Source organism: Physella acuta, unplaced genomic scaffold (genome assembly GCF_028476545.2).
Source record: "Physella acuta isolate Inbredline_101_S28 unplaced genomic scaffold, ASM2847654v3 ptg002288l, whole genome shotgun sequence".
Lineage (NCBI taxonomy): Eukaryota > Metazoa > Mollusca > Gastropoda > Physidae > Physella > Physella acuta.
Window position 1 is genome coordinate 101,773 of NW_026733786.1, and position 24,446 is coordinate 126,218.

Sequence of the window (24,446 nt, forward strand, 5' to 3'; positions counted from 1 at the left end):
TCGATGTTTATATTTAATCTGTTAATAATACAGTTGGATGTAGCGCTGTTTTCTCTAAATAAGCGCATTTACGTCATGGTTTCACCCCTACCCCTTGTACTAAATGACGATTTGTACATAAAAGACTATTTAACTAATGAATCATTAATGGAACAGGCAGAAAAGCATTTTTCTTCTGTACATAACATTTTGCATTTTTTTTGCCTTGGTGTCACCCCTCTAAATGGTGTCACCCGGTGCGGTCCGCACCCCCCGCCCCGCCCTCGCTACGCCTCTGATTTCCGCACTGGCCTCAGTCATCAACTTGATCAAACAATTCATTTAGTCCCCGCATCACCCAAATCTCTGGTCAAAAACCGGCGCCGGTTTTGTTGTCTATAAACATCAACACATGGCTACAAGAAACAACAATCCAGGACCAAATTGTTCCTTAACTGAAACAAATCATTGGTAAAATTTAAAAGTATAAGTTGAGCACCTCTTCCTCACAAACCTAAAACAAATCTGAATTGTTTTCAAACATGTTATCATTAATATTTATTTTATTATATTATAATAGTACTTGCTTTAGCTAAAAAATTATCACCCAGTAGCACATTAACCAGCTTCCAAAGTCCAATGTAGTATATTCAGTCATGTATAAGAGAGGTCAGTCTAGGCTTCTTTACTTTCCCTAATTTCAGTTGATGGTTATGTCCTAAAGGAATTTTTGCAATATCATAACAGTTGTGAAAATATTTACAGCTGATTATACATTAGGTAGAAATAGCTGCCTACTTTAAAGTGTATTTCTGTTAATTGACGTGACGAAAGGTCAGTTACTCTTTAATCTTATTCCATATGTTGCGCAAGAAAATATATTCTTATTTCGCAGCATTCAGTGAGTTTTGAAAAAAAAATGTATTTAGACCTTAATCCCGTTCCACAAAGATTATTCTGATAGAAAGAACCAACAGAAAAACCAGACAACAGAACAGCATCATAAACAAATCAAAACCACAACTCACCTTAACACGAAACTAATTTACAAGACAAAATAAAACACAATTCGATTCAGTATGATAAAATTACAATTGCATACGATATTCTTAACATATGTTTTAAATGCATAAATATCTTTTAAATGAGCAAAGTATTACTAAAATTTATCTTTTGGTTATCACATCTACAATATCTGCTTATTATCTGCTCCCCCCCCCCCCCAGCTTACCTTGACGTCAATATCCCCCCCCCCCCCCTCCCAATCTATCAGCACAAACCGTTATGAAAAACCAACCCATACTCTCACGAATTGATACTACGATACAATAGGATTTTCTACGTTATAATACTAGATCAACCGGTTCGATCCAACACAGCAGAATACAAACCAATAGAATTCGGTACGCTGCAGTGTGATTTAATACACTAATCCAACACTAATTCTGTTTTTTTTTTATTTCACATTAACTTCTGTGGAACGAGTGGGGGTGAAAGAAGGGTGGTGCTGGGTACGTCCTCCATCCCTCCACCACCCCTCCACCACACTACGAAATTGAAAAAAAATATTCATTTAAATAAGAAATATATAAACAGTCATTTTCTCATATATAAAACTTATATATGAAATGTCATCAATCTAGCTATAACGGTACTAAAGTGACCGTGTTCACAGACACACAGAAACACACAGAGAGAGATATACGGACATACATTGCAAAACTATGTTTTTCCGAATCAGGGATTTGTGAATATCTCGATTTCGGTTTTTTTGCATTATAACAAAACTTTCTCTATACTTCGTATACGAGTAAATGAGAAAGTAAAAGAATCACACAAAAAGTAATATTCACATTTTTGTAGTTTTATTTCAGACAATAGTTTGAATAAATATGTATCATTTCAGTATTGAATATCACATTTTTTAAAATTGATTTTGTTTTTATCTGAAGGGGTTGCGATTGAAGAAGGAAGCTTAATCGTTGTCTATTGTCATCATTCTATGTAAGGAAGGTTATAGAAGGTTATAGAAAATATTTTAAATTTTGCGTACGTTTTATTTTTCTGAAACTAATTTCAACAAATAAGTGAGCTAGATAGTTTAGAATTGATTATTACATTTTTTTAATCTGAAGCAGTTGTGGGGATATGGTGCATCCCCTCACGGGCTAGTGGGAGCTTGAGTTGTTGCTGCTTCAGTTGGTGCATCGGTTGGTGCATCGGTTGGTGCATCAGTTGCTGCATTAGTCGATGCGTTAGTCGGTGCATTCGTTGGTGCATTTGTTGGTGCATTCGTTGGCGCATCCGTTGGTGCATCATTTGCTGCATTACCCAGTCCACCAGCTGGGGCCTGACAGGGTCCAGATGAGGTCACCTTGACCCTGTTTCTCCTTGACCTGCCGCAGTTGGCCGCCTGTAGGAGACATTCGTTGTTGTAGGTCACCCCGTCACTGCCACACACAGGTCTCAAGATTTTAGGGCAGCGAGAGGGGCACCTCTGCCTCTCTTTCTCCTCATGCCCACTTCTGCCACCCCCTTCACCCTCTCGGGCTGTATACAAAATAAAATTATTCTTCCATTTCAATTCAATCAACTTACATGTAGAAAGAAAGGTTCAAGGCATAATATATTGCTTGCAGTATGTAAACAGTATCAGGGTTAAAGGCACGATGGCCAATAAAACTTACGAACATAAATATACAACAACTGGGGTAAAAGAGATTTTAGAAAAAGAAAAGTGAATTTGACATTGAGAAGATCTGTTGATTGGGGACCTCTAAGAGATGAAATATTATCATTAGATAAGAAAATGATAGCCGCGATAATTAGAAAAAAGGTAAGGTTAAAACCCTTTAGAAATAGTTATAGGTAGAAATTTATAACAAAAAGTAAAATATATTTGTATCTATGTGTAGAGCTATATTTAAGCATTCAACAATTCCGATAGCGCATACAAAGTAGGTATTGTTTAAACTGGAATTATTATCTTAAAGAAGAAAAACATTGGAAATAATATTTATAAATACTTTATAACTTAGAAAATGTTGAATTAAATTAAAGAAAATTATGTGAGGCTTATAATTCATTTAGCTAATGTGATTAAAGTTCCAACTTATTTAATAAACAACAAATTCAACAATAAAACACGGAGGTTAGTGCTAGCCAATAAGGAAAACTAATAGTCACGTATTTTGTGTGTGATAAGCAACAAAATGAAAATCAAAACAAAACGTGTCTGGGTTATGTTATAGTAAAGAGACGAAATAAAACAATATCTTAGTACAAAGTAATCCAATCTAAATAGAATAATATAATGTAAAATATGCACAAAATAGGCCTACACAAAACAAATAATTAAAAGACGAACAAAAAAAGCCAATAATTCTAATTAACATATAGAAAACAAAACAATACTCATTATTGAAAAATTTTCTTTACTTTAAAAGACGTTTTAAGGAACGGCAACTTACCAGCGACCTCACAGAATACCAGACACGCTACAGCAATAAACGCTAAAACCATTTTAGACGCCATTTGTCAAACCTGTAACAAACAACATCCATTTTTCAAACCTGTAACAAACAACATCCATTTTTCAAACCTGTAACAAACAACATCCATTTTTCAAACCTGTAACAAACAACATCCATTTTTCAAACCTGTAACAAACAACATCCATTTTTCAAACCTGTAACAAACAACATCCATTTTTCAAACCTGTAACAAACAACATCCATTTTTCAAACCTGCAACAAACAACATCCATTTTTCAAACCTGTAACAAACAACATCCATTTTTCAAACCTGTAACAAACAACATCCATTTTTCAAACCTGTAACAAACAACATCCATTTTTCAAACGTAACCTGACTCAGTGGTTAAATAAACCGGGAGTGATCTCCCCTAAACTTTCTCGAATATTCTTATATAAAATAACAGGGGATGGGAACTCGGGCTATTGGGCTTGTAAGTTGTTAAAGTAGCTTACCAAGTTCTCGCTCCGGTAGTTGCCAGCTGGCGTTTTTTTTTTGTTTTTTCAAACCAAATGTGAATATTTTTTTTTTTTTTTTTAAGTTATGAAATCTACTTTCGTTTTTGGAATAAAAAAAACTCCGACAATAAGTTGTTTTAAGTAAATTATGTTTAAAATAACACACACACACAAATATATTATATTTTATATAGATCTAGATAGATCTAGAATACAACCTGTATAATAATAATACATCTATAATCTATATAAAATATGATATTTATAGGCCTAAAAGATTTCAATCGTAAATCTGAAATCAAGCCTAATTTAATCAATAAATATATATAGCCTAGATCTAGAGTCTAGATTTCTAGATCTAGAATTCTATATCTAGATCTATGACTTAAAAAAAAGCCTCTTGAAAATTCCGACTTAGACAGTAACATACGACATACAGAGTAGTCTAGAGATCTAGATTCTAGATCTAGTTTCTTTTATTTTACAGTGTAGTTGAGTGGAATTAATTACTAAATTACTAAATAGGCTATTTACTTTAAGACAGGTAGACTAGAATATGTTCAATATCAATTTATATATAGAATCTAGATTATTCTAGATCTAGCGAAGTTTAGTGTAGTCTTGTTGTAGAACTTAAAAACTAAATCTAGAGTGTAGGCAACTGTAGTAATTTAGATCTAGAATCTAGTACTGTGTGACGTCATTTTAGGGGGTGGGGGTCTGGCTTTTTGTGACGATGTGTAGGGGGAGGGGGGCAGTAGCGTAGCGGGGGGGGGGGCGGGGGGGACATATGTCCCCGGGCGCCGACCTTAGGGGGGGCGCCAAATTGAAAGTTTGAGGGGGGGGGTGCAAATGAAAAGTTCGAGGGGGGGGGGGGTGCAAATCGAAAGTTTGAGGGGGGGGGGGGTGCAAATCGAATATTTGCTCCCAAGGGGGCGCCAAATCGAAAGTATGTCCCCGGGTGCCGGGAAGGGTCGCTACGCCTCTGGAGGGGGGGGGGGGGAGGTAAAAATCGTCAAAAAAATGCGTGACGTCATTTATAGATGACCCCCATGGAGAAGATCCACACAGAAACAGTTGAAGGAAAGGGGCCAAACATTCAAACAGGTAGAGGTACCAACATGATTTTAGAGATTATGTAGATATACATATATATATATAGGGGGAGGGGTAGAGAGAGAGAGGGTTCATCTGTAAATTGCATCACACATTTTATGATGATTTTTACCTCCCCCTCATAAAGGAGGGCAGTAAAAAGAAGAATGTATGATAGCTGGGTAATCCTAATTTATATAATCAGATTATTGTGGTAAATAAAAGTCAACATATCTAGCCTAACAAAATGCCATGAATTTAAAATATATATTATGACTTAGAGAAAGTTTGGTGAAATGGAAATATCTGCAAATTTGATTTATTGATGATGTGTAACTTGTTTATATTATTCCTTTGGAGCTGATATTAATAAAAAGTTAATGAAATTATAGAGTTTTATCCAATTGATGTTTCTAAAGCCTTGCATGAACTTAATTTAAATATATTTAGCTGCCCAGGCAAAGAACCCAATGAATTTTCCAGAATTGGCTTGTCGTTTGACCGATGGTAACAAAGAGAATCACCCAGGATCTTCGCTGATAAGAAAATCTGAAGACATACCTTATTCTTCTATATCTAAATGTGATTTGTCTAATGAAAATATTTATTCAGTGACAATTGCTAAAGATATTTTACCATTATTTCAAACATCATCTTCTGAAATGTTGTTTCTATCTCTAAACCTTCCACAATTTCTTCAAGTTTCAAGAGATATTTTAACATCATTGCCTACTTCCCACAGTTCTTATGTTCAAAATTTGCAATTTTCTGAGAAACAAAGTAATAATAAATTTGTACCCAGTGTTTTAGTTTCAGCTCCATTAAAATTTAATAAACCAATCAATTTCAAAATTAAATGTTTCTTATCCCATATGAAAGTAGTCTGTTTTATTTAAGAAAAATCACCTTTAAAAAAATTTAATGTTTGAATGTCAATAAATTGTTGACATGGACTGGTTTGCGGGTAAGCTTTTATACTTAGTGTACAATAAAGATTCAGTTTTGATGTCAATATAGTTGCTTCTGAAAGAATTAAACTATAAACAATAGCATTTATATTAATATCTCAATGGCAGTTCAGTATACTTTCATCATTGTTTTCAAATAACAAAACAGAACTACAGTTTTAAAATTGAAAAAAAAAATGAAAATAATTTCATAAATGGATGGTTTTTTAATTACTTAAAACAGAAGATGCATCAATACAGCATTACAATGTATATGATTAATATTTCTTTTCATGGACAATCATCATTTAAATTCTTCATTAAAAGTTAAATTCAGCTTCCTTGTGTCTAAAAATCCACATCCATGCTGTTCCATTTACCTAGAAATTAAATAAATAATATTTTTAACAACTTTCTGTAATATGAAAAAATTAATCATTGATTAAAACAGACAGCCAATATAGCAGTTGAATTAAAATTCACCTGTTTCTGTGACATTTGCATGTAAAATTAGAGTGTTCAGAGGTATATACCCAGCCACCTTTAATTTCCCTATCTTGAGCCAGGTACTCATGAGAGCTGGTACTCATGAGACTTAGGACATCATACCAGGACTAAAACCAGGGATCTGAACTCTTATCTTTTAGGATAGAAATGTGAAAGCTACTGTCTGACAGTCCCACTATCAAGCCATACATATTAATACTTACAGTATATAATCTTAGTAGCAACATATTCTTTAAGAATTAGAACACTGAATCGATTTCAAACTTGAGCTTAAGCTGAAAAATGGCTTATTATAAAAAAAAAAATTCAGCTCACCTTTAGTTCAAGATCAGCACCAATAGCCACAGTAAAGTGTGAGAAAATTGCTTGCCAAGTACCTAGGGAATTTAAATATAATAAATTATTAAGTTTATCCATATATTATATTAAAATAATTATTTAACTAATATGAGATATTAATATATATATATATATATATATATATATATATATATATATATATATATATATATATATATATATATATATATATATATATATATATATATATATATATATATATAAAAGGTTTAATTTATTGTAAAGGTTCAGTTTTCTAACTACTTAGCTTGTCTTAAAAACTAAAATATCTGGTTTGCAGTTAACCATATCTAAACTATTACAAAACTATTAGTTTCATTTTCATTACTTGTAACTAAAAATTGTAGTCAATAGATCTAAAACTTAATTCTATTAATCAGCTAACTGTAACCATACTGACTCTTGACCAATTTATTAATTTTTGTACCCTGTAATTCATTAATAATTAGGCTTATACTAAAAGGCCGAAAGTTATCAATTGTAGATTTTATAGTCCCTGGTCTAGACTAACAGGACTAGCCTACAAGTCTAATAGTACTAATACACATGATCTAGTTTATAAGTTTACTACTAGGCAACTTGCTAGAAGACTAGTACTTAACCAAACTTTAACTTGCTAAAAATAAAAGGGCCTAATACAATAATAGATGGCCTAGTAATACTTTTTTTTTACTGTGCTACTTACACTGCTTTTGGTACTATTACTATGACTAACTAACTACTAACTAAACTCTATTGTAGCTTGATGGAGATCTATCATCTTGCTCTTCTAGTAGTCTACACTACTTACTACTTAGAAAAGTAGTAGCACTACTGTAACAATTTCAAACTAAATTTAATCTATATATTACTAGATCTACTCATTGCAACACTGTAGTCTGATAAGTCTGTAAGCCCTAAATGTATCTAGATATCTAGATTCTAGTCTAATTTAGTTTCAGTCTAGTTATTAGTACCTACACTCTACAATAGTCTACAGTACTCTACACTACACTCTACTACTACTCTAATCACTCTACTGGCTACTGATCTAGATCTAGTAAATAGCTAGAGTAGATCTAGTCTAGATTCTAGATATAAAAAAATTAATTTAAAATTAAAAACAGGTTAGCCTTACTAGGCATTACTAGCTCTTACTAAACTTAACTAGGGTAGGTTTTACCTAAACTAGATCTAATCTAGATCTAGAATCTATCTAGATCTACTAGATTCTCTAGATCTAGATTTTAGATCTAGGGCCTACCATACTACCATCTGCAACTAGAATCTAGATCTAGATCTATTCTACTATCTCTATCTAGATCTAGATCTAGTATTATGATATTATCTATCTAGTCTAGCCATCTATCTACAAGCTACTTCTAATAAACTAATTACTAATATATATAATAGGCCTACTTCTAAAATATTAAACAGTAATCACTGAGTGATCAGTACTAGAGTCTAGTTCATTAATCTAGCTAGATCTAGGTCTATTAACATTAACATTGTTGTCTAAGTTCTAGATATCTAGCTAGATCTAATATCTAGATCTAGATTCGATTAATAAGTATAATAAGTAAGTCGTAGGCTGAGTGAGACTGGAAGTCATCCTCATTTTCCTGTTGTTTTAGTTTTTACCGTCATCCTTTTCTTAATATTTTTAATATTTTATCTAGATCACTAAAATACTAGATCTAGAATCTAGATCTAATATATTCTAATTCATGAACTTATACTCTTAGAACTAGATTAAAGAAGCAATGTAGATCTTAGTAGGTAGATTCTAGAATCTAGGTCTAGGTCTGGGAATCTTAAGTCTCGTAGCAAAGACTGAGTACAGTCAGAGTAATGTCCCCTAGCCTTGGACAAACTATCAACAAAAGAAATAAAATCAATATACTTACCGCCACAAAACTTTTATATTAAAAAATGCATACACATGTGTTTGTTCCCATCCATATGAACAAAACAGCGTTGAAAGTTTTTACATTTGTTGCATTTCTGGAACGTTTGATGATTTTGAAATCTTGAAGCGGGACCTACTAACAAATAGCCGCCATGTTTTTTGTTATCAATGGGAAACCCCGTTCACAACAATTGATTTAGTTCGAAAACTTTTATCTCTCCCTGGCTAACCAGACACGAATTAACGCGAGAAAGAACGATAAACTTACAAGTTCTATAGACATGATTTTTAATCCATTTTAAATACTTAAAGTTTTAAAAATAGAATAAAATCTCGTAGACAAATTAATTGCACACCAAGTGAACGCGAAATAAAAAAGCGCATAATAGTGCGCAATATTATTATTACTTTAAAAATTTACATTAGTTTTTTGAGAAATCGGAAGTAGCGTAAATTACTACTTCCGGTCAACGGAAATTACTCAAAATTTAACAGAAGGTAGAGAATTAGATCTTTTACTTACATGTGAAATTTCATTTATCTATCTGAAATAGTACTCAAGTTATAGGCTTTTGAAAAATTCAAAGTAGAAAAAGTACCACTTCCGGTTGTCAGAAATCGCTCAAAAGTTGATACGGATCTACGATTTTGATAAAATACTTATATATGAAATTTCATCAACCTAGCTGTAACGGTACTCAAGTTATCGTGTTTACACACGGACACACACACACACAGACACACACACAGACACACAGACATACGGACAAGATTGCAAAATTATGTTTTTCCGTATCAGTGAGATGCAAAACGTCGAGATTTGCAAAAATCTCGATTTTTTTTTTTTTGCACGATTACAAGACTTTCTCTATACTTCGTATATACGAGAAAGTAAAAAAGAGAAAGAAAATCAGACAAGAGAAACATGTAGAAACTGTTACATTGTTCAACTCATTGTAGTTTGCATATAACATCCATCACTACGGCACCTCACCTGATAAAATTATTCTTAAACCTGAGTGAAATACTTTAATCATATATGTAAATACCTTTGTATACCTAAATATTGGTAGTGATAGATAAAGTAGAGTTTATCTGTATCTGTTTGACCGGCTAAAGAAGTATGTGTATATTCGACTTTCCCCTAGTTCAGGGGTCGGCAACCTGCGGCTCGCGAGCCGCATGCGGCTCTTTTGGTGTCGAGATGCGGCTCTTCAGCTTCATGCACACATTTTAATTATTTTCTTTTTTTTTCAAAACTCATTAAAATATTGTTCTGCAACACTCGGTAATGAACGATATAATAATAGACATAAACAATAAGCACTCGCTTTTCTATTAGAATTTTAACTACTTCCTATTTTAATGTACTTCCTATTAACGTTTCTATCCCAAATTGAAACATTCGACTTTATAGGAGGATATCACAAAGAAACTGCACAAAAAAACTAAACGATCTAAATGTAAAAATGCAATGAAAGGAAAAACCAGCATATGCCTTGCTTGAAGAAGTTTGCTTCGAAAAAAAAAATTACTTCACTTTATTGAAGACACTGAGAATGGTAAATTACTTTATATAGAAAAAATTGAAAATAAATGTGATAAAACCAACGCTACTATTAACATGAATTACTTCATCATTACTATAACAAAATGAAGGATGTTTTACTGAGAGATTTAAGCAATTCAAAAGAAATGCAGTACTCTGTCGTTCATAGTAGATCCTCTCAACACAAAAACAAATGAGATTAACTTTGAGCTATTTAGAATTGATGCTGGTTCTCTTCTAATGAAATTGCTAGATTTGAAAACCAAACATTTGTGGAGTGGTAAGTTCACATATATTAAGAGCAAGTTAGAAGATTTGGAGGTCCAGTAAAACATGCACGTTTCACTGCACAAGTGGACTGCTCTAAAAGAAATGCCGCGAGTGGAGGCTCTATTATGTGACAGATGGAATAGTCTTCCAGGATGCTACAGTGAGGTGAAGAAGTTGCCTTTTGGAGTGCTGACGATCTTCGGGTCAACATTCATGCGAGCAAGCGTTTTCTTGCATAAATATAATAAAAAGTATAGAACCCAACTCTCTAAAGTTGCCGACTCATGTCTTAAACAGTTACCAGTATTTTATTTTTTTAAAGTTATCCCTTTACTTTAGGGACCTTTTTTTTTTTTTTTTTTTTTTTTACATGAGTCGGCAACTTTAGAGACGGAAGAGCCAAAAGTTATAATTCACCAAATTTCCAAGTTTTTTGATTTTTTGAAGAGCCACTAACATTTTTATTTCAATATTATAATTTTGATTATATATATATATATATATATATATATATATATATATATATATATAGATATATATATATATATATATATATATATATATATATATATATATATATATATATATATATATATATATATATATATATATATATATATATATATATATATATATATATACATATATATATATATATATATAACTTGAAAAAAATAGATTTAAATATGAAATAATATTTTTTCATTTAATATATCTAGATATAGAATTCTGATTTAAGTAAGTGCAAGATTTAACGTGTCATCTAAATTGAATAGAAGTATGTTATAATAAAGCTACCGGTTTTAGAATTTCAAACAAAACCTACAGTTTAAGTATTCAATTGGTAAAATATATTGTTTTTACAAGGTTACATAGTTAATATAAAATATTTGATACAAATATTACGTAATGAAATTTAGAGCGTTACATTGTATTTTTGTAACTTGTATTAGTTACATTTGGTTAAATTAGCAATTCTTGGGAAAGTTATTTCCCTTAATGAAATTTTGTTATTTGAATATTTAAATGGGAGATTATTCGTTGCTTAACTTTACATTCAATTCAAATCCCTGCACCTTAGGTTGACCGCTTACATTTAAAGTCTACTTTAAGTTATTATTTGCTACTTCAAATATTATATAGAGCTTAAGTTCTAAACAAATTAGTTTGGTATCTTGTTTTAGCATTTTTTATTTTTCACCCTCTCCTAAAAGATTCATATATAACAATTTTAGGCTGGAATCTATAACAAATATAACCTTTTATTTTTCAAAAACAAAAAAATCGTTACATAATCACACAATATAGACATTTTACAATTATAACTATAGACATTTAGTTCCGTTTTGGAACTCACCTTGGGATGATTGCAGAGAGTCCAACAATGCAAGAACTTTTTTTGGTGGTTTTTCCCCAGACTTTTTCCCCCCGGAAGGGGGGAGGAGCACTTAATATTTTTAAAGAGGGGGTGGGCTATGTCGTAAAGTAAAAACTACACTCGTGGACTTAGCAACAATTTCAATAAAATGTGATTACGCTTGCAAACAGGAGTTGGAGGAATTAGTACAAACTTTTGTGACGAAGGAGGCAAGTAAAATTTGATTTTGATGTCTACTTATAACGTGTATGCAATTAATAATAAATTAATATGTCACTTTAACTGAATTGTTTTCTTATACATATGTTTTAGTAATTAATTTTTGTGAAAGGGGGCGTTTAATAAGTTTTGCCTAGGGCAGGGATCGGCAACCTGCGGCTCGCGAGCCACATGTGGCTCTTTTGATGTAAAGATGAGACTCTTCAGCTCCTTGCACAAATATCAATAATAACTTTATTTTATTTTTAAAACTCATAAAAATATTAGTCTGCGACACTCGGTAATGAACGAAATTACAATAAATATAAACAACATACATTGATATATATATATATATATATATATATATATATATATATATATATATATATATATATATATATATATATATACATATATGTTACGGTCAAAGCCCGAAGTCGGCCAATGCTAGGATTGGCCGGCCAATCCGCGCATTGGCCAATATCGCCTCCCATAGGTCGGTCAAAGTCCGAAACTTTGCTTCATTTCGGCCTTTGGCCGGCCAATCCGCAGACTGGCCATTGTGGACCGGCCAAAGTCTGAAATAGCTCTTGATTTCGGCCTTTGGCCGGCCAGTCCCGGCCAGTCCGCGGACTGGCCATGGTGGACCGGCCAAAGTCTTAATTAGAAGATCATGAGCAGATTTTTGTTTTTTTTTATGCCGGTAGGATCATGAAATTAAGTCTTTATTGATTATTAATTAAAGTAAATGACAGAAACATTCAAATTTTTTTATTGTACTATAGTCTCAATCAATCAATATTATCATTTGTTACAACAAGTTGAACTTTTATGGCATTTAGAATTACATAGCAGCTTGTTATTTTTACACTTGCAGCGATTTGTTGTGCACTTGGTTGTGCAATTGCAGCGAGTGTAGCCTTGGCCCCCAGTCAATGATTGTGAAGATGCGATGCTTCGTAGTGATTTTTCCTCGGTGCCAAATGACGACAATAAGAGCAGTTTTTCGTGAAGAATTGAAAACTCACTTCTAGCATACAGTTGTTTTAGAACACCATGTTCCGTTCCTAATTTGTAAAAACCGCCCTCGACGCTCATGACAACTGCAATCACGCTTCGGGGATCACCGCGACCTCTGTCAACATCTGGAACACGGATGCGTACATTGTCACCCACTTCACCATCTTTAAATTTTGTATTTGATGTTTTAAGCATCTTAGCACCTTGATTTTGCAAGCCAGTATGAGCTGCTGACCTGTGTTCCATGATGTCTTATTTGTTGTGACACAATCTGCAGGTAATGTTCCCTCCGTACCCTTCGTCTGCTTCATTGGGTACTCCACAAATAGCATGGACATCTTTGCCACAGGATCCACAAGATTGAGCTGCACTAAAATGTTTTTCACAAACTATGCAGAATCTGTTGGCCACATTATTGTCACGCAACTGGTCTGGACGTTCCGCCACGGCAGTAGATGTGTTAGCTGAGGATGTAGTTGCATTTATGGCAACTTCCATTTCTTGTTCAATGTTCTCAAGATCTTCCTCAGTAACTATTTTATTGAGAGCCTCTCTTGGTAGATTTGAAGTCCCACTTTTGCTTTGCATCCAAACAAGGCTTCGTATGGTGATTGTTGGATTCCTTGATGAAAAGAACGATTTTTCATAAATTGAATGAATTTGAGACTCTCAGCCCAATGAGCTGATTCATTTGTTTGCATCCATGTCATCATCATGTTTATAACATCTTGGTTGGCACGTTCGACTGAACCTTGGCTTTGGCTATGCCTTGGTTTTCTGTGAACTTGTTTAAGTTCAGGCCACATGTTCTTTAGTTCAGAAATAACTTGATTCACAAATTCTCTTCCATTATCTGATTGAAGCACACTTGGGGCACCAATAGTCGTGAAGATATCCAGCAGCTGGTAAGCAACATCTTCTGCTCTTTTGGTTTCCAAAGCTCGCAACAATATGAACTTGGTTAAATGATCCTGGTAACTGAGTATAAACTTGTATTTGCCGTCTGGGTTACTTTGCATATCAATAAGATCTACTTGGCATCTTGAGTTAAATTCTTTAAATATCAAAGGTTTGGAAACAAGACCTTTCTTGGGATTAGACAATTTTGTCTGACAAGGCTTGCACAACCGAAGATACATAGTAATGATTTCTTTGGTGATATTTTTGTACTTTCTCTTGAGCTCTTTTTCCATCCTTGTGCGACCTCCATGTCCGATTTTCAAGTGAGTTTCATTGATCAAGTCGAACAACTCTTCTGAGTGCTTGCAGTACAAAATAGCACCATTGTCTTCCGTTAGTGGTACAATAAGTTTTTCTTTACCGTCAACTTCAATAACATCATATTTGTTTAGTCGACGATAGTCAACAGTTTTTTTTGTCTGCTTTGCTTTAGACTGTTTAACGTCCTCTATAATAGCAATGTATTTGTCTTTGCTGAGAATAAAGCTATTGTTTGGTTTTTCATGCAGTACTGTAGTCAAATGATCTAAAAACATAGTTTTCATGTCAAACGTTGGTTCGATATTTGCATTTTTTTCTTTTGACAGCCATTTGCTATGTCTGTCTCATGGTCTGACGGCCCTTTTGATCCATGTCGCCTTGCATATAGAATGCAATACAAACAAGAGCTAAACAATACGTTACTCACAATGAAACCGCACCCAGAATAATTAAAACGCGATCACAACTTAGTCTAGATACAACATTGGCCAGGACATCACGGCCAATGCGCGCATTGGCCGGCCAATGTACAAAATACGCTGTCAAGTTTAAGTACTTCGGACTTTGGCCAGTACGTCCCGGCCAGTGCGCGCATTGGCCGGCCAATGTACGAAATACGATCTTAGTTATAAGTTTTTCGGGCTTTGGCCAAGAGAGCCGGCCAATCCGCGCATTGGCCGGCCAATCCGGGGTTTGGCCGCACTTCGGGCTTTGACCGTAACATATATATATATATATATATATATATATATATATATATATATATATATATATATATATATATATATATATATATATATATATATATATATATATATATATACATATATTTATATATATATATATATATATATATATATATATATATATATATATATATATATATAATCCTATTAAAAGATCATACTATTGTAATAAAAATGTTAGTGGCTCTTTAAACGCTGGGAAATTTTGTAAATTGTAAATTTTGGTTCTTCAGTCTCCAAAGGTTGCCGACCCCTGCCCTAGTCTAAACAAGACTACATCACATCGGGACTCAAACCAAGGCATAGATCTCCACACATACCAGACTAGCGCTAGACCAAGCTACCTTACATACACGTGAAATGCATACATTGAAGTACTCACCAGTGTAAAAGTCTTGCACTTGTACAACTCCGACAGACCACCGTGAGCAGTTTTTATTCTCTTTTTTTTACACCAAGCTGTTAGTGCTCCGGTAAACACGTTTAACACGCAAGGATGATCGCAATCATTCAGCGTGAGATATGTGCTTTTAATTACAGATATATTTTTCTCACGCCAAACACGATAATAATTCAGATATAAATCATTGGTGGGATTATTGTAATTAAAGGTTTATCAACATTGTGTAATAAATAATAAGTAAAGGAAATCTGGATAGAAGAGTCTAATGACCTGTTGGCTTCTTTTATCTGAAAGATTTTTATTTCCTACCCTACTGTTTCCTTGTGGAACGTAATAGAGATCACTGCTTCAGGGGCTAGTGGTTTTTAACTGTGTCAATTATATAATGATTGATTGATTGATTGATTGATTGATTAATTGATTGATTGATTGATTAATTGATTGATTGATTGATTGATTGATTGATTGATTGATTGATTGATTGATTGATTGATTGATTATATTTATATATGTGTTCGTGTTCAAGTGTCTTATGGTTTGTTTGAATGAATTTGAATATGTACATACAGACGTGTGATATTCCACGTATGAGTAGGCGTGTGCGTGTGTATTCGTTATTTTGTATTATCGTTTTTGTGCTTGAATGCGTATGTGTGACTGTATGTGTGAATGTTTGTATTGAGAATTCGGCATCACATATAAAACGCATAGTATGTCTCTTATTTCCAAATACATTCACCAGTTACCTACAAGACACAGACCGAAAATACAGTAAGTAATGGCCCTATGGGGTCGTCTATATATTTCAATATTTTGCCTGTTTTTTTTACTCCCAATCCCCCTCGTCTCACATCTGAATGACACCACAGCATATTTAAATCTTCTCCCATATCAGATGCAGTCGTATCGTTAACACATTAAACAAATTAACCAGTTGTATCGTTAATAAATTAAACAAATTATCCAGTGTTATAGTTAAAAAAACAAAACAAATTAACCAGTTGTGTGGTTAACAAAATAAACAAATTAACCAGTCGTGTGGTTAACAAATTAAACAAATTAACCAGTCGTGTGGTTAACCAATTAAAACAAATTAACCAGTCGTGTGGTTAACAAATTAAACAGATTAACCAGTCGTATCGTTAACAAAATAAACAAATTAACCAGTCGTGTGGTTAACAAATTAAACAAATTAACCAGTGGTATTGTTAACAAATTAAACAAATTAACCAGTCGTGTGTTTAACAAGTTAACCAAATTAACCAGTGGTATTGTTAACAAATTAAACAAATTAGACAGTCAAATCGTTAACAAATTATAACAAATTAACCAATGGTATTGTTAACAAATTAAACAAATTAGACAGTCCTATCGTTAACAATTTAAAACAAAGCAACCAGTCGCACCCAATGCCACGCTTCCATCTACAAATCTGGTTTGGCTAGAAACGATTTCACTCACTGTCTGAACGGTGTGTGGGGAATAACTTGCCCTGCAGATGTTTACCCCAACTTTACAACTCTTTTAATTATAAACAGTCAGGATGTAAGAGTTAAGGATTGTTAGTTTTTCTTAACATTACACGATAAGCAAATGAAGTTGTAAAACGTTGTGTAGAAAAATATTAGTTTAAGCAAAGGCGTGTGTGTCTAGAATCAGATTCAGGAGTTGGTGAGTTGAGAAGAGAACTGAGATGTCAAGCAGTTTGATACTTGATGGTCCAGTGTTCAAATCCTAGTGGAGGAAGTTTTTGTGGACCTGTTAGGTTCCACGTTTAAAACGTGTGGATTTGTTAGCCGATGTCTGCTTTGTTAAATTGTTGTACAGGTAAGTTGGCCGTCTTTTCTATCTTTGAGAGGCTTGCACATGTTAGCCTGTAAAACACTAGATAAACCTGCACCCGGGATAATGTTCGGCAAGTGCAAAACGTGCGTCAGCTTTACACCTGATATATATATATATATATATATATATATATATATATATATATATATATATATATATATATATATATATATAAGCATGTATATATATTAATATATAAATACATACATTTATATATGTGTATACATATATATGCGTTTTATATGTTTAAATAATATAAATATACATAGATATATATAGACTTGCCGTATACCGTTGCTCCGCCAATGTGATTCTTTTTTAAGTGTACCAACTTGGGAAAAGAACACACCTAAACACAAACACAAACACAAAAGAAAAACACAACGCAAACACAAACACAAACTCAAACGCAACGCAAAAACAAATACAAACACAAAAGAAAACGAAAACGAAAACATAAAAACAAAAACAAACACAATACAAATACAAACACAAACACAAACGCAAACGCAAAAAGCACAAATGAATACACAAACATTAATGCAATTTTGTTATTGTTTTACAGTTTTGAAACAAAATGTATTCTAATTTTTCTATAAAACTTAGGCTAAAACAAAACTTCACTATAACTCTCGTATTATCAACTTCACATTATTTTTTCCTAGAGCACATTCTTAACCTTATATAAATCAGTGGTAAAGAATACGTCTACTTTAAGTATCTTATCCTGTGTATGTAATTTTTTACAGATATAAGGCGTTAGTAGAAACGACTTTTATTATGTTTTTGTATGCAGCAATAATTTTCTAATGATTGTTAAACAATTATCTCCCTGTTATAAATTTTTACAATGATCTCCCCTGAATGTTTCCAGTAATCGCCTGACAATGCCGGACGTGGATGACGTCACCATGAGCACCTGCCTGGCTCTAATATCCCTGTGTACCGGCACCGTCCTGCACATCACGGGGACGGCCACCCCCGGGTGGTCAATGCTGCACGGCGCCAACAACTCCACCCTCCTGGGCTTCTGGATACTGTGTGATAACTTCATGTGCCAGTCGTTGCCAGAACAATTTTACTCAGGTAGGCCAAATGTGTCTTTTTGTTCCGTGTTTCATATCAGCAGTGTTTCTTCCAGACTTTTTTCTCCGGGGGGGCACTTGAAATTTTCGGGGGGGGGGGAGGCGGTAGACTTTCTTCGGGGGGGGGGGCGGACACTGTTAAAAGTATATATTTTCTATACAAATTATATAAATTTCATTTCGTTCGGGGTAAAAAAAATTTCGAAGAGATGCCTGGAAGAAACTCTGCATATCAGAACAGACAGGTTGCAAATCCGAGTCATTCAACGCGAAATAAAATCATTCAAACAATAATCTAGTTGGAAGCAAGAGGTACCGAAGATTTTTTTTCATAAACGACGTCACGCAATTATAGCCGACTACACTTTAGAAGGGATGGGGGGGGGGGTTAAATTTCAGTGGGGCGGACACTGTTTAAAGTATATATGATGTATGTATATAAAAAACATTTTCGGGGAGAGGGTGTGGGGGTAGAATCGTAATCCTCCAACATCACAGCTGTCATAGTTAATCTGACATGTATGTGTATTACATTATGTGACATGCATGTGTATCAGATAATGTGACATGTATGTGTATTAGATTGCCTGACATGTATGTGTATTAGGTTACCTGACATGTATATGTATCAGATAATGTCAATTTTCTACATTCCAGTATATGTCCAGGTATGTAGTGTCTTGGCCATTCTCGGCTTCGTCTTCAGTTTCCTGGCACTGGTCATGGCAGGGTTGCGCATGCGCAGCAAACAGTCCAGGTGTCTCTTCACGTCATTGGCTGCAGGCTCGTGCTTTATGGCAGGTGAGTTTAGGATAAGGAAAAGGTTGAGATTATCTTCAGCCGATAAGGAAAAGGTTGGGATTATCTACAGCCGATAAGGAAAAGGTTGGGATTATCTAGAGCCGATAAGGAAAAGATTGGGTGGGATTATCCGCAGCTGATAAATAAAAGATTAGGATTATTCACAGCCGAAAAGGAGAAGGTTGGGATTATCTAGAGACGATAAGGAAAATGTTCGGATTATCTACAGCCGATAAGGAAAAGGTTGGGGTTATAATTAAATATATAAGATAAATTTACAATACGAATCCCAACATAAATATATCTTTATAAATTTAGACTGTTAATCACTATCGCCCCTCTCCACCGCCATTCACATCTTGCATATATTATATATAAATATAAGTAAGCATGTGTGTGGATACGTGTTTGGGTGTGGGTGTGTGAGAGTGTATACGTGAGTGTGTGTGTGAGTGTAAGTATATATGTGTGTAATCATGACACCCAAGTGTTGACCCCCCCCCCCTTCCACTCACCCCCTCGCTGTGCCATCGATACCGTGTGGCAAGTTTTAACACGTATGCCCAGGCCAAGATCGCGAGGTGAAGTGTTTACATTTCTGTCTAGCCTTATGACCAGCAGCACACAGGGAGGGCGAGCTGTCTTTGTTTATTGTTTACAAGATAATAAACGCGTCAGACCAGTTTATCCCAGTGCGTAAAGTTAAATGAACGTGTAAACATAAATGGCGGGGGGAGGGGGTAGAGAGGAAAGCTGCTCTTACATTGGAGGAAACAAAGTTTCTTTTTGTTAAAAGGAAGGTAATAATTCAATGAAGTGGTAAAAGGTTATTAGTGTATTTTTTGTTCAGGGGAGGTAATGAATGTATCCGTTGTTCAAGGGATCAAGGGATGTAATGAATGCATCTTTTCAAGGGACGGTGTACTGAAAATTACCCAGATACTATACCTTTTGGAAGAACATAATTTCCCTGTCTGCTTTGAAAGTCTGACCCTAAGATTATATATGTATATATATATATATATATATATATATATATATATATATATATATATATATATATATATATATATATATATAATCTTAGGGTTAGACACATTTTAACAAGAACGTAAAAACTGTGAGATGATAGCTCAACAGAAATTTACTCAAGGAATCTAAAGTTATCAAAACAATATGAAGAAGTTCGTGAAAGCATTGCTAGTACGATCGGGCCCATTGAGAGTCTACAGAACATAGTCATGACAAAAAGCTGAGATGGTATGTCACTTGAACCAATGACCTATCCCAGTGGCGGATGAAGTGGGGGGGGGGGGGGGGCTGAGAGGACGGCAGTCAGGGGACCCCGTCTTTTAGGGGCCCCCACATTTACTGCCTAATTGTTGATTTTCACTATAAAACCTAAAGTTCTAATAGCTTCAGTAATATATATATATATATATATATATATATATATATATATATATATATATATATATATATATATATATATATTATTGAAGCTATTAGAACTTTAGGTTTTATAGTGAAAATCAACAATATATATATATATATATATATATATATATATATATATATATATATATATATATATATATATATATATATATATATATATATATATATATATATATATATATATGTATATATATAGGGGCCCCAAAAAAATATCAGCCGAAGCCCCGCTCAAGCTTAATCTGCCCTGACCTATCCCCAAACAATCTTGCAATGAATAATTCCAGGACAGAGAAGAGGGGGAAGACAATGACTCACTAGATGAATCACATCAAAGACAGGACTGGGCTGCCTGTTTCAAATGTAGTCACAGAGGCAGAGGACCTGAGACATATGGTGGAAAAGTTTGAAAAAAAATGTGGTGCCCCAAAATCCCAAATAAAGGTTATGGGATAATAGACTGGTTGATTGAATATTAAAGCTGCGAAATGTTCTGAAGTAAAAATGATTTTTGTTTCCAGTTGCCATCATTGTTTATTCCAGACTTATTTCTCTGGGGATGCACTTGACATTTTCGGGGGGAGGCGGACTAAAATTTCCGAGGGTGGCGGACACAGTTAAAAGTATATATGTTCTATATACATTCAATGTCGTTGGGGGGGGGGGCGGTAGATTTTTTTAGGAGTCTCAACCCCGCCCCCTCCCTCCCCCTCCCTCCTCCTCCCACCCCCGAAGAAATGCATGAAAGAAACTGATTGTCGTTTCTTGATTAGTGTGCGACAAATTATCACAAGAGCTCAAACTTTTTTAGCCTTACCTAATATCAATATTATTTTTTTTTCAGCTGTGTTTGTGTCAGTGTGTTTGTTAGTCTGGGGCCTGTTTGTCCAAGAGAAGCTCAAGCCTGAGGGCTACACTCTCGGCTACTCGTTCATCCTGAGCATAGCTGGAGGCTGCCTCATCGGGATCAGCGGCGTCTTCCTGGCTGCTGGAGGCAGGATGTGTTCCCGGGCCGCATAGGGTTACAGTTAGTGACGTGTGGTAGAGGTGTGAGAGGGTTAAGATGATTTCGGCGTTTTATTTGATGTTGTTGGCCTGATGTGTTCCCGGGCCGCATAGGGTTAAACTTGTGACGTGTAATAGAGGTGTGAGAGGGTTAAGATGATTTCGGCGTTTTATTTGATGTTGTTGGCCTGATGTGTTCCCGGGCCGCATAGGGTTAAACTTGTGACGTGTAATAGAGGTGTGAGAGGGTTAAGATGATTTCGGCGTTTTATTTGATGTTGTTGGCCTGATGTGTTCCCGGGCCGCATAGGGTTACAGTTAGTGACGGGTAATAGAGGTGTGAGAGGGTTAAGATTATTTCAGCGTTTTATTTGATGTTGTTGGCCTGATGTGTTACCGGGCCGCATAGGGTTACAGTTAGTGACGTGTAATACAGGACTGAGAGGCTTAAGATGATTTCGGCGTTTTATTTGATGTTGTTGGCCTGGTGTATTCCCGGGCCGCATAGGGTTAAACTTGTGACGTGTAATAGAGGTGTGAGAGGGTTAAGATGATATCGGCCTTTTATTTGATGTTGTTGGCCTGATGTGTTCACGGGCCGCATAGGGTTACAGTTAGTGACGTGTGGTAGAGGTGTGAGAGGGTTAATGTTGATTTCGGAGTGTTTTTTATTTTTTTTATTTATTTTTTTTTTGTTGATGGCAGGATATGTACCCAGCAGCCCCCCCCCCCCCCACACACACACACACCTTGCTATGCGTACGCTCAAGTTTACTATAATAGGCCTTGGATTCACCAGTTAGAAAATGTTACAAAATGGTTCAAGCAATACGACAAATGTCGTCAACAACTGTCTGATTCAGCAATACGACAAATGTCGTCAACAACTGTCTGATTCAGCAATACGACAAATGTCGTCACCAACTGTCTGGTTCAAGCAATACGACAAATGTCGTCAACAACTGTCTGGTTCAAGCAATACGACAAATGTCGTCACCAACTGTCTGGTTCAAGCAATACGACAAATGTCGTCAACAACTGTCTGACAACGTTATGAACAAACGAGGTGGTTAAACCTGGTTCTATACGACTCTGGGTCAGAAGGTCAAAGCTTACTTCAGCAGAAGATTCGGCAAACGCTGAAAAGTTAAACATTAATGGTGTCTTGTTGTAAGCCCAGGTAGAAGTGTAGAAGTAAACATAGAGTTTGAATACAACCTTCAATGCTGACAGACATTGACATGGTTTGTTTCATTATTGGATAATTTTATGTTTTTGTTGAATACAATTTATAACCGAATGTCTAATAAAAATCGCATTTACATTTTTTTTAGACATGTAATATTAAAATATTTTTTTAACTTTGGATTTATATAAAACTATCTGCCAATATTTCACAAGTGATTTCATGTCTCTCTGCATGTTATAAACAACAAAACTAGCATTTACAAAGATCATTATAATTTAATAATTCACACTGTATAAATAAAATATGAAACAACAGAAATATTTGTGTTTCAATGTTCTGTACTCTTCCTGGCATATTTTATGTGACTTACTTATTTGCAAAGTCATTCGGTGATAACATTAGTTTATTAGATAATTTCTTAATCAACATTATCTTTTCATGCTTGTGCTCAATACACATTAGGGCTGATGAAGTACAACCCGAATTCGAACTCAAGACTTTTGTGTTAGCGTTCTAGCTCTCAACTGCTAGGCCACGCCGTTAATTTCATGCTACTGCCTGCTATATATATAACAAAAGATTATCACGTTCTGTAATCTTTTTTCTCATTGGAGAACTTTTAAAAAATTCGAAATAATGGAATAATCATAGGCAACGGCGTCCTGCAATGATGTATGCCATCAATAAACGTTGTTGATTGTATAATCTAGTCGATTAAGTGTTGATACTGCAAATCTGAGTTAATGGTAGCTACTTGGCAAATACTTAATTCAAGTCAAATAATGTTAGAAAATCGGATCAGACAATTTTAAAAATAAGCTCCAATAAACAGCAGAATCAACTTCATGGATTTAATAAAATTCTTTACTTTGGCCTCAGAAATCAACACCTGTCCTAGTGGAGTCAACACGACTCACTTGAAAATAACAATTTTGTTGTACTTAATTTTCTGCGTCAACAAATAGTCCAGCTTACAAATTATTAGAGAAGGTAAAACGATTGAGGGTCAACATAGGGTAATCCCCATAACTTTAAAATCTCCAGTCAATCAACATGATATTGTTACGAAAACGTATATATTGAATAAATGAATATTTAACATGGTATTTGAATTTTTGGAATGAATTTTTAATGGTTATAGCGTACTCTCCAATTCAAGCCTGTCGTCTGCTACACTTCGATGTTACAGTGTTGTATCTATGCGGCTTTCGATGCATCCACCAACCTCTAAAAACGGTTAATTCACCTAATTAACCTAATCTGACCAGGTCATCAAACAATCAATAGGAAGAATGCATTGTCCTACTCACTTGAAATATGACGAAATCAGAGGTAACCAATTGAAATAGTGACATATGTTTCTCAAAAGCAATTAAAAACTGAGATGAATCATAACCGAGTTACTAGCTTCGACGGCTTATATCTATAATTGTATATTTTTATTACTTGATAATGATCCCGTCCGTTTCTGTACGGTAAAACTGCAAATATACAGACGTTTACCTGCATT

General features: G+C 34.5%; 3 protein-coding genes across 3 annotated transcripts; 1 reads left to right on the plus strand and 2 right to left on the minus strand.

Moving 5' to 3' along the window:
• Positions 1 to 1,836: 1,836 nt before the first annotated feature.
• LOC131932827 (uncharacterized) lies at positions 1,837 to 15,588 on the minus strand. Its single transcript, XM_059289734.1, has 3 exons — positions 15,536 to 15,588; positions 3,450 to 3,522; positions 1,837 to 2,529 (listed from the first exon to the last, which is right to left on the minus strand). The coding sequence occupies exons 2-3, from the start codon at positions 3,511 to 3,513 to the stop codon at positions 2,141 to 2,143; spliced, it is 453 nt and encodes a 150-aa protein (XP_059145717.1). The 5' UTR covers positions 3,514 to 3,522; positions 15,536 to 15,588; the 3' UTR covers positions 1,837 to 2,140.
• Positions 7,261 to 14,691, minus strand: LOC131932822 (KRAB-A domain-containing protein 2-like). Its single transcript, XM_059289728.1, has 2 exons — positions 14,014 to 14,691; positions 7,261 to 7,308 (listed from the first exon to the last, which is right to left on the minus strand). The coding sequence occupies exons 1-2, from the start codon at positions 14,689 to 14,691 to the stop codon at positions 7,261 to 7,263; spliced, it is 726 nt and encodes a 241-aa protein (XP_059145711.1).
• A 1,644-nt stretch (positions 15,589 to 17,232) lies between the features above and the next one.
• Positions 17,233 to 21,874, plus strand: LOC131932814 (uncharacterized). Its single transcript, XM_059289718.1, has 4 exons — positions 17,233 to 17,383; positions 18,276 to 18,487; positions 19,144 to 19,287; positions 21,587 to 21,874. Exons 2-4 carry the CDS (start codon positions 18,289 to 18,291, stop codon positions 21,760 to 21,762), a joined length of 519 nt encoding a protein of 172 aa, XP_059145701.1. The 5' UTR covers positions 17,233 to 17,383; positions 18,276 to 18,288; the 3' UTR covers positions 21,763 to 21,874.
• The last annotated feature ends 2,572 nt before the right edge of the window (positions 21,875 to 24,446 follow it).

Excerpts from the sequence above, each read along its gene's own strand:
- LOC131932827 (XM_059289734.1), bottom strand. The coding sequence starts at position 3,513 with ATGGCGTCTAAAATGGTTTTAGCGTTTATTGCTGTAGCGTGTCTGGTA. Across the intron at positions 2,530-3,449 it reads GGTATTCTGTGAGGTCGCTG|CCCGAGAGGGTGAAGGGGGT; the intron begins GTAAGTTGCCGT and ends TTTTGTATACAG.
- LOC131932822 (XM_059289728.1), bottom strand. The coding sequence starts at position 14,691 with ATGAAAACTATGTTTTTAGATCATTTGACTACAGTACTGCATGAAAAA. Across the intron at positions 7,309-14,013 it reads GAAGAGAATTTGTGAATCAA|GGTACAAAAATTAATAAATT; the intron begins GTTATTTCTGAA and ends AATGAATTACAG.
- LOC131932814 (XM_059289718.1), top strand. The coding sequence starts at position 18,289 with ATGCCGGACGTGGATGACGTCACCATGAGCACCTGCCTGGCTCTAATA. Across the intron at positions 18,488-19,143 it reads GCCAGAACAATTTTACTCAG|TATATGTCCAGGTATGTAGT; the intron begins GTAGGCCAAATG and ends TCTACATTCCAG. Across the intron at positions 19,288-21,586 it reads AGGCTCGTGCTTTATGGCAG|CTGTGTTTGTGTCAGTGTGT; the intron begins GTGAGTTTAGGA and ends TTTTTTTTTCAG.